Here is a 10,335-nt window from a genome sequence, read left to right on the forward strand (position 1 = left end):
TACGCAAAGCCACAAAGTTTCATGGCGCATTAACATCAAAGTGTAGTTGTTCAAGAGCTTGTTTTTCTTTTTTTTCTCATCCAGGCATCAAACAGTCAGTGGGGCTTCAAGTAGCCTCGCAAACACAACACACAATGCAAATAAAGAGAGAGAGAGAGGGGGGGGGGGGGCTGAACAGTGAGGGCACTATTTTTTCATAATTATATCTGATGGGGAATCCCTTTAAATAATTATTGGCAGCATGCAGGATTGGCAGCCAGATCAAACAAGCCACTGAGCAAAAGCCCTATAAATATATCACATTCATTAATTCGCTTCAAAAACACCCTCCCTGCATTCCCCAACTCCCGTTGTCCCACTCCTTACACCGTAGTTCCTGGTGATGCTTTTATCTTTTTCAAATACACCTCCGAGTTCCCATTTGTAACCAAATGGCTGAAACCACTTTGGAACGAGGCGAGGAGACGTCCTGCAGACAAGCAAAGGCAAAGAAATAACAAAAATGCCAAAGTAAAGTTCTTCAGTGACTCAGAATTACAGTACATCTCAACTGGAGCTTGATATCATGTTTAAAGGCCAAATGTTCAATAAAGAGAGCACCCATAAAAGTTAAGTATTAAGGGGTTTAAATGTGAAGGCTTTAGGCATGCTTATTAATGACAACTAGGAGTTCCCAGAGATAAATCATTTTCCAATTCCACTCGAGATGACAACCACAATTCGGTCAATGCCTCAAGGCTGACAGTCAGTGACACTAACCTGTCCAAGTCCTCTGGTCGCTCAGGCTGAAGCTAGTGCACTGAGGAAGGGAGTTACAGATAAAGGCCGCCTCCTTGTCGCTGTGCACCGACAGCATACAGCCTTGGTGGTTGTACGAGGGCCAGCATCTGTATTCCATATTTCCAGAGGTGCTCATGCCTTTCATGACTGCATAATCTAATGGGGGGAGAAGAAACACCAGAGTCTTTCAGAGACGTTGTGGGGCCTGGGCCAAACTCATCTGCTAAACATTTTCATGGGCTGCAAATTAGGAGCGCCTGACCCCCTCTGACCCAACATCAGAACAGAAGTCAACTCATTCACAGTGAGGGGAAGATGGCAGGGGTGTCATGTTACTCCATTGGTACTCCTTCACCTAAACCTACAAGGCCGGAGTTAAAAATGTTGGAGGGGGCATATTAATAGGGGAACAACCGCTCCAGTTGGGGCATTAGTGCGGCAAACATAGGGTCACTTTAAGGCTCTTTATAAGAACACTCAGTAGAAGAAAATCATCTGGAAAAAGGGAAGACATTGGGATTATCTGTTTTATTTTAAGTATTGGACAGTGAGTCTCCCATGTATATCCTCTGTCTATGGAGTTCCAGATACTCAAAAAATTCTAATTCAACATACCATTCATGAGATCTATAGGCCCAGGAATCAATTTTGCCTGTAACTGAAGACACGTACTTGAGAACTAGAGTTCTAAAAAGGAACTGTGAACTGCTTTGCCGTGACCTAGCAGCTTACAGTGTTAATATATCACAACACTGTTGGTCTAAAGCATTCCTTCATATTTCCAGACTCAGTCCAATCAATCCACTTCCCGAGCTTACTATGATTACTACTCATAATGTAGCCGTATAAACCATTGAGCAGCTTGAAAATACAGCTGCAGGATCTGGGCCAGTCTGGAGCACTGTAAAAGACATTTAGACCAAAGAATCAAAGAAAACAGGAGACTGTGGTAAGAAGGGGTTCACTTCATACCTCTGATTATTGACGAAGGCATGTTGTCCAGGTGCAGGCCGGATTTGTACAGATGGAACATGTCTTCAAAAGTTTCCAGCGTGTCATTCACATCCCCTTTCAGCTCTCCTGGAGAAACACAGCGGAACTGGTCAGCACAGAAAAGGTATGAGTGGAAACACCCCTGGAATTGGTCACACGCTTGGTCATATGTGAGCAATTTGTTTTTCCTGGTCAGGCTAATGTGGTCGGTCAAAACACCTGACTCTAGTTATGTTCATATGTGGGGGAAATGGTATTGTTCACATAGAAGAGTATGACCAACTCCAACTAGGGCCTAAAGTTTTTCCTAGTCAGGCGCACATGGTTAGGGAAAAACTCTAGGTTTTAACATGACATATGAAAGGGACATATTTGGTCTTTCCAAATGATTAATAGTAATGGCGGGTCATGTTCAGTCTACTCCAGTCCTCACCCGTTGAGTTCATGATGTGATCCACCAGATGTCTCAGAGCAGGCGGGGCTTGGTGAGGCAGCAGATAGGTGAAAAAATACCTGAGGCAAGGGTAAAATAAACACTTCTCATTTAGACAAGTCCCGTCACATATTTCATGAAATGTTGACTCTTCATCACACTATTAAACCAAGCGTGCAGTAAACCTGGCAGAATCATGAGTGAATATATGTAGCCTACAAAATGGCAGTGTCACAGAACAAAGCGAGCTATAACACATCTCACCCACCTTTCCAATGCTTAACTTCTTCGATATAGGGGGCGCTCTTTTAATTTTTGAATATTTTTTTTTCCCGTTTTAAACAAGATATTTTGTCACGAAAAGATGCTTGACTATGCATATAATTGACAGCTTTGGAAAGAAAACACTCTGACGTTTCCAAAACTGCAAAGATATTGCCTGTGATTGCCCCAGAACTAATGCTACAGGCGAAACCAAGATGAAATTTCATACAGCAAATGACCCAGATTTTGAATGTGCTGTGTTCCAATGTCTCCTGATATGGCTGTGAATGTGCAAGGAATGAGCCTACACTTTCTGTTGTTTCCCCAGGGTGTCTGCAGCATTGTGACGTATTTGTAGGCATATCATTGGAAGATTGACCATAAGAGACTACATTTACCAGGTGTCCGCCTGGTGTCCTCCGTCGAAATTATTGCGTAATCTCCAGCTGCATGCACGTTTCCATTTGGTTCAGAAGAGAAAGGCAACTGCCACGAATGATTTATCATCGGAAAGATATGTGAAAAACACATGGAAGATTGATTCTAAACAACGTTTGCCATGTTTCTGTCGATATTATGGAGTTAATTTGGAAAAAAGTTTGGCGTTGTAATGACTGAACTTTCGTTTTTTTCTTCTTAGTCAAACGTGATGAACAAAACGGAGCGATTTCTCCTACATAAATAATCTTTTTGGAAAAACTGAACATTTGCTATCTAACTGAGAGTCTCCTCATTGAAAACATCCGAAGTTCTTCAAAGGTAAATGATTTTATTTGAATGCTTTTCTTGTTTTTGTGAAAATGTTGCCTGCTGAATGCTAGGCTTAATGCTATGCTAGCTGTCAATACTCTTACACAAATGCTTGTGTAGCTATGGTTGAAAAGCATATTTTGAAAATCTGAGATGACAGTGTTGTTAACAAAAGGCTAAGCATGTGAGCCAATATATTTATTTAATTTCATTTGCGATTTTCAAAAATAGTTAACGTTGCGTTATGCTAATGAGCTTGAGGCTATGATTACGCTCCCAGATACGGGATTGCTCGACGCTAGAGGTAAAAAAATAAAAATAAATGTAGGACGAATTTCACTTTCCACAGCTAGAGATGTGTTTCTATCAAACTGACTTATTATGGATAAAAGTATGTGCATGATGACATAAAAATAACTTTTACGGTTAAATTCCATCAAGCTAATCAATTGCACTTTCACCACCCTTATTTGATCTATAGCCTCATGAACTGCATGATTTCCATCGCCAAGTTTACTTTGATATGATGGTTATTGTATCAATATTTGCACTGCCATTTCTCGGATAATTAATTTTACAGACGGAAAAATATCCAACCATGTCGAACGAACAAATTGTATGTCGGCATTTATAAAATTGTCCCGGCATGAAATGGTTGGATGGAAACCTGGTTATTGGAGAGACTCCGTTAAGCATGTTTTTTAGTCTAGCAGAAACTTCTGGATCTGTGAAACTATCCCTAGGAGTGCAGCAATGACATCTCACCAACCTGGCAAAACACTTGAAAATGGCTCTGTTTTTTTTACCCAGATTTAGCCTAGCAATGGTAGTGCAGCTATATTACCTGTAGGCGTTGTAGAGATTCCTCATCTCGTTGAGGCCCTCACACACTCCCTGGGCCGAGCAGGGAAGGCTGAAGTTGCGAAGGGGGAACTGTAAGATGCAGTCCTGGTCCATCTGACAGGCAGGCTCCGTCACGCTGGCGTCATCCAGGTCTGTGAGCTTCAGCTCCCCAGACACCATGACAAACTGACGGGGCTGGAAGTCCAATAGAGCCACTGAGCCCAGAGGGGAGTGGGAGAGGTAGTGGAGAAGCCTCACCAGGCCCAAACAAACCTGAGGGAAAAATGTACAGGTTGGATGTTGTTGACATTATGGTTGCCATTGTCTACTCTGTTGTCCATTGACATGTAAAGTATATGTCATATGTACTTGGTGATATGGGGATGATGTCATTGTATGTGATAGTATTATTGTGACTGTCTGCTCTTTCGCATATGTCCTGTGGTATGTAAAAAATATGTGCAAGAAAATACATTGTAATACATTGTTGTTACAAGTGTAATTAAAAGGTTACTACACAGGTTTATGGGCAACATCTTGTAACGTGTTACCCACTCTAAAAAGGAAAGAAGAAGAAAATAAATTATATTGCACAAAGACTCTTCTTCTATCACACTGCTTTTTCAGAACATTTGTGCAGTTGCTGCGTCACATCACGTCTATGCTTGTTACTGCATCCCTGTACAACATGAGCCATAGAAGAATTGTCAAGATGAAACAAAGAGGTGGAACAAGCATCGTGTTGGCACAGCCCACAAAGAAATGAAACGGGTAGCATTTGCCAAGCGTTGATGCGGCAGAAAATGATTTTGTCACGCTGCAAACATAGTTGGGACATTAGGTAACCCGGCGAGTCTGTTGAACGTCTCTCAGTGCAGCCGCAGCGCTATAAAAAACAGAGGTGGATGAAACCAAACACATTTTTGAATGACTCTACAGCGGTGAAGCGTTTTGCTCCGAGAGACCAGGCATGTTGAAATAAGTGTTCCTTTAACACCTCACCCCTAACTGTTGCTCACTGTTACTCATTTCTCACTTTCGTGGATGCTTGAAATTACTTGGCCTGAAGGAAACAGGAAAACTGATGTACTTCTGGACATATACCCATGCACACTCATGCATGCTCCCTCACACACACACTATCAGTGTCACACACACTACGCACTACGCACACTAGAAGATACTAGAGGGCTTAAGGCACGAGAAGAGGGGACCGACATTCAAGATCCGCCTAAACGCAGACATCTATCCTTCAGAGTATTTGATCAGGCTCATTTGGAATGGAGATGGGGCCTGGGTTAATCCACTCCAGGCAAAGAATGTCATCCTCCAACAGCAGCTCCTTCTCCACCCCCATCCCTCCCATCCCCACCCCAGGTATGCCCCAGAGGGAGCCAGGGGGTGGGCCACTCCTGATTAACACTCTCTCCAGGGATGTGGAGGAGGAGGGGCATGGTAGAGAGAGGGAGATTAAGTGTGTGTGTGTGTGTGTGTGTGTGTGTGTGTGTGTGTGTGTGTGTGTGTGTGTGTGTGTGTGTGTGTGTGCGTGCGTGCGTGCGTGCGTGCGTGCGTGCGTGTGTGTGTGTGATGAGAGATCAGAGAGAGACAGAGGGCCTAGTGGTCTTCTTACCCGAAATCGTTCCTCCCAGGGGCTCTGTAGGAGCTGGATCATCTGCAGTGGGAAGCCCTGCTCCAGGATGGCTGTGATGCCTCCTGCCCCCACACTGTCCTCGCAGTGGCCTCGGAGCTGCAGAAAGGAAATATGTTATAGTGCATTATTAGTGTCACAGTAAACCTGACACCGGGAATGTAAACTAGTAAAGCATAGGGATACAATTATGTGAGCGAAGCATAATAAAAATAAAAAAATGTTCTCAGGACAAACCAGTACAATGTGGTGTTCTACTCTGGCCTATTACAGTGAATAGGTGCGTTCATAAAGGTATTCATTAAACTGTGTTACACGGTAGCCTGTAAACAGGTCAGGATTGTTTACATTCAAGTTGCACATTTGACCGTAATGGATTGATTAAATAGACTTTGGGGATTTTTACACCTATTCTAGGTTAACAGATAGAAAGGGGCATTGTATCTCCTCCAGCTTCTGGTGCAGAACTGTGACTCAAGGTCAGGGGAGATTCAAGAGGTTTAATTGAATTACATGGGAAGGTCCAACAGATGCAGTGAGGCTTTTCATCAATATTCCACATGCAGCAGAGCATATAGGCACAGGGAAGCAGTTAGCTCCTTAAATAGACAGCAAAGTCGCATCAATGGTTTCTAGCACTGTAGGCCATGTTGTCTGTAACGTTTATGTTGTGTGCTTGTGATGTATGTAAGCTTCTGACACCTTGATTAGCCTATACACCCTGGAGATCAATAAAGTTATATTCTACTGTTTACTTTAGGCTAATTATTTATTTCATGAATAATACTTTATTCACCTACCTTTATGATGTTTGGATGTTGCAGTCTCTGCAATAAAACTATTTCTTTTTTCAGTTTAAAAGACACGAGCTCGTGACAGCCCAAGGGGTCTTTAAAATCCTCGAGACATCTCTCCATGTCAGTTCCTTGATCGTACACAGTTTTCAATGCCACAGACTGTCCCTCCGATAGCAAAACTTTAAGTACTATTTTGGTATAGCCCGAGCCAAGGATATCCACAGCTTTCATATCAACAAGCTGATCACAGCCAATATGATCCTTATTCATTCTAATAAATCCACTGGAAACGTCACTCTCATTCTCCAAACTAACATCCAAATGTTTACTTTCAAATGATTTGTGCTGCCCAAAGTGTCCCGATTCATCCAATAACCTCTTTACCCCAGAAGAGATGAGGAAAGGAAGAATTTCCTTGCGTCTTTCGTTGAGTTCACGAACTAATCCGTTACGCTCCATAACAAAACCATCCTCAATAGTTCCATTGGTAAAAATTCCTTTATGAACTCTGAAGTGCCAACTTTTCACAAAAAGACTTAAAGAAAAGACCAGAAAAGCTAAAAGTGCCGCGGCGCACAGAGAGCTGCCCATCGTTGACATTTCGTGCGCGGGTCGAAGGAAAACGCACTGAACTTCAATCGGAGGAAGACCTCTTCTGTAGTCATGACAAGAGAGAAAGGTTGAGCTCGTAGTTTTCACCTCTTGTGGTCCGCCCCCAGAGGCGTGTCTTCCCTTAAAAGTAAAATCTTGCCCCTGATTTAGCTAGTGCAGGGTAATTTGGAACATATGGAACTATTTTAAGATACCTTGAATCATTTAGCTACTTGATTTAGATTTGTGGACCCTTTAGGTATACAGTGCTTTCTGAAAGTATTCAGACCCGTTCCCTTTCTTCACGTTTTGTTACATTACAGCCTTATTCTAAAATGGATTAAATGATTTTTTTTCACTCATCTATCTATCTACATACAATACCCCATGATGACAAAGCAAAAAAACGTTTTTAGAAATGTTTGTAAATTTACTATAAATAAAAAACAGAATAGCTTATACATTACCAGTCAAAAGTTTAGACACACCTATTCATTTAAGGGTTTTTATTTATTTGAATATTTTCTACATTGTAGAATAATAGTGAAGACATTAAAACTATGAAATAACACATATGGAATCATGTATATAGACTCTTCAAAGTAGCCACCCTTTGTCTTAATGACAGCTTTGCCCACTCTTGGCATTCTCTCAACCAGCTTCATGAGGTAATCACCTGGAATGCATTTCAATTAACAGGTGTGCGTTGTTAAAAGTTCATTTGTGTAATTTCTTTCCTTCTAAAATGTGTTTGAAGGTAGGGGTGGTATTCAGAAGAAAGAAAAAAAAAACAAGTCCATATTATAGCCAAGAACAGCTCAAATAAGCAAAGAGACATGACAGTCCATCATTACTTTAAGACATGAAGGTCAGACAATTCGGAAAATTTCAAGTACTTTGAAAATTTCTTCAAGTGCAGTCGCAAAAACCATCAAGCACTATGATGAAACTGGCTCTCATGAGGACCGCCACAGGAAAGGAAGACCCAGGGTTACCTCTGCTGCAGAGGATAAGTTCACTAGAGTTACCAGCCTCAGAAATTACAGCCCAAATAAATGACTTACAGAGTTCAAGTAATACATCTCAACATCAACTGTTCAGAGGAGAATCAGGCCTCCATGGTGGAATTGCAGCAAAGAATCCACAACTAAAGCCGACTAATAATAAGAAGAGACTTGCTTGGACCAAGAAACACGCGCAATGGACACTAGACCAATGGAAATCTGTCCTTTGGTCTGATAAAATTAGACCAAATTAGAGATTTTTGGTTCCAACCGCCGTGTCTGTCAGACGCAGAGTAGTAGGACATGATTTGGAAAGGCACACACCTGTCTATATAAGGTCCCATACTTAACCGTATTTGACAGAGCAAAAACCAAAGGAATTGTCCGTAGATCTCTGAGACCATGTCAGATTGTGTCAAGGCACAGATATGGGGAAGGGTATTAAAACATCTATGCAGCATTGAAGGTCCCCAAGAACACAGTGGCCTCCATCATTCTTAAATGGAATTAGTCTGCAACCACCAAGACTATTTGTATCGCTAGCCAGCAGCCAAACTGATCAATCGGGGAGCAAGCCTACTTGAAGGTAACAGCGCTTACTATTGCTCCTAGTGGCCGGTTTCCACGTCGTCTCTTGACGTCCTCAGACATGGCTAGACGTCAAATACGGACTTGTGTCATTGGTGACCTGGCTGTCTTTTCTGCACATTTTGCTATGAGGATGAGAGAATTATACATTTTTAAAGCTAATTTCCTGCTTTTCTACACATTTTGCCATGAAGCTGACAGAACATTTTGCGGTTTTACAGCTAATTTCCTGTGGTCCCCTTAACCTTGCGGGGGCTGCGGGTGTGTGTGGTACACCAGTGCCTAGACAAAACAAGAAGAGTGCGACCATGCTTGCATGCACACACACATTGAACACAGTGGCTTTTTAGCAGGATATGGGCATCAATATTCAACAGCAAAAAAAAACAAAAAAAAAACGGTTTGCTTCTTGCAATAGTATGTTTCCTACTCTACATGCCAGAGAGGCATGTTTGGTCTACATCAGTGGTTCTCAAACAGGGGTAGTACCCCTGTGGGTACTTGGCTTATCCCCAGGGGCTACTTGAGAAGACTCTTGAGACCATAGGCTTACTGGTAAAATGGATGAGGGGGTACTTGGTGGTACAGTAACCAAAAAAGTTTGAGAACCACAGGTAACATGTTTCCATCTGAACATTCAACAAAGTTGTGTCCTGCTGAACGGAGCCCAGGACTGACATCAGTCTCTCATACCTCTCATGCGGTCGATAAGTTCTGAGTGTGTCTTTCCAGTGGACATCCATGCCACGGTTCTTGACAGCAGCACACCCATAGGGACTGCCACTACAGCCAGTATGAACACTGCTTGCATCTCCTACACTAGTGGAGCTACCTGACAATGTCAATAAAAACACATACTGTCACACAAATACCCCTTTGCAATGTATGCTCAGACCGACTGACTTGCGCACACACAACTGAATAAATACAGACACATGCAAGTATTGTTCAACAGGTGGCAGTAAAGCACCAAAAGCCCAAAGCTGGTGTGGAGAACAGTACACAGAATATGGTGATTAGTAGTCTAACAGTAATATACAGGTAACTGCCAAAACAAAGGAAACACTTGAGTAAATGAGGGATACAAATTATATTCAAAGCAAGTGCCTGTCACACCCTGGTCTATATTTATTATGTTATCTTCATTTATTGGGTCAGGCCAGGGTGTGACATGGGTTTATTTGTAGTGTGTTTCGTCTTGGGGTTGTGTGGGGTGTACAGATTAGTCTATGGCTGCCTGAGGCGGTTCTCAATCAGAGTCAGGTGATTATCGTTGTCTCTGATTGGGAACCATATTTAAGTAGCCTGGGTTTCACTGTGTGTTTGTGGGTGATTGTTCCTGTCTCTGTGTTTGTTGCACCAGTCAGGGCTATTTCGGTTTTCGACGTTTGTTGTTTTGTATTGTTCGTGTTTTCTTTATCATTAAAGATGTATCTAACGAACCACGCTGCATTTTGGTCCGATCCTTGTTCCACCTCTTTGTCAGAGGAGGAGTTGGAAGAAACCCGTTACAGAATCACCCACCACAAACGGACCGAGCAACGTGTCAACAGGCAGGAGCCACAGGAGAAGCAGCAAAGGCAGCAACAGCGATCACAGGACTTCTGGACTTGGGAGGAGATATTGGACGGAAAAGGACCCTGG

The 10,335-nt window shown here is 42.5% G+C and overlaps 1 protein-coding gene across 1 annotated transcript; it reads right to left on the minus strand.

The window, feature by feature from the left end:
• Positions 1 to 324: 324 nt before the first annotated feature.
• pkdccb (protein kinase domain containing, cytoplasmic b) lies at positions 325 to 7,148 on the minus strand. Its single transcript, XM_064955674.1, has 7 exons — positions 6,512 to 7,148; positions 5,694 to 5,810; positions 4,065 to 4,336; positions 2,207 to 2,286; positions 1,753 to 1,860; positions 760 to 936; positions 325 to 469 (listed from the first exon to the last, which is right to left on the minus strand). Exons 1-7 carry the CDS (start codon positions 7,106 to 7,108, stop codon positions 363 to 365), a joined length of 1,458 nt encoding a protein of 485 aa, XP_064811746.1. The 5' UTR covers positions 7,109 to 7,148; the 3' UTR covers positions 325 to 362.
• Positions 7,149 to 10,335: the final 3,187 nt, after the last annotated feature.

Source organism: Oncorhynchus masou, chromosome 32 (assembly GCF_036934945.1).
Source record: "Oncorhynchus masou masou isolate Uvic2021 chromosome 32, UVic_Omas_1.1, whole genome shotgun sequence".
NCBI classification, from domain to species: Eukaryota; Metazoa; Chordata; class Actinopteri; order Salmoniformes; family Salmonidae; genus Oncorhynchus; species Oncorhynchus masou.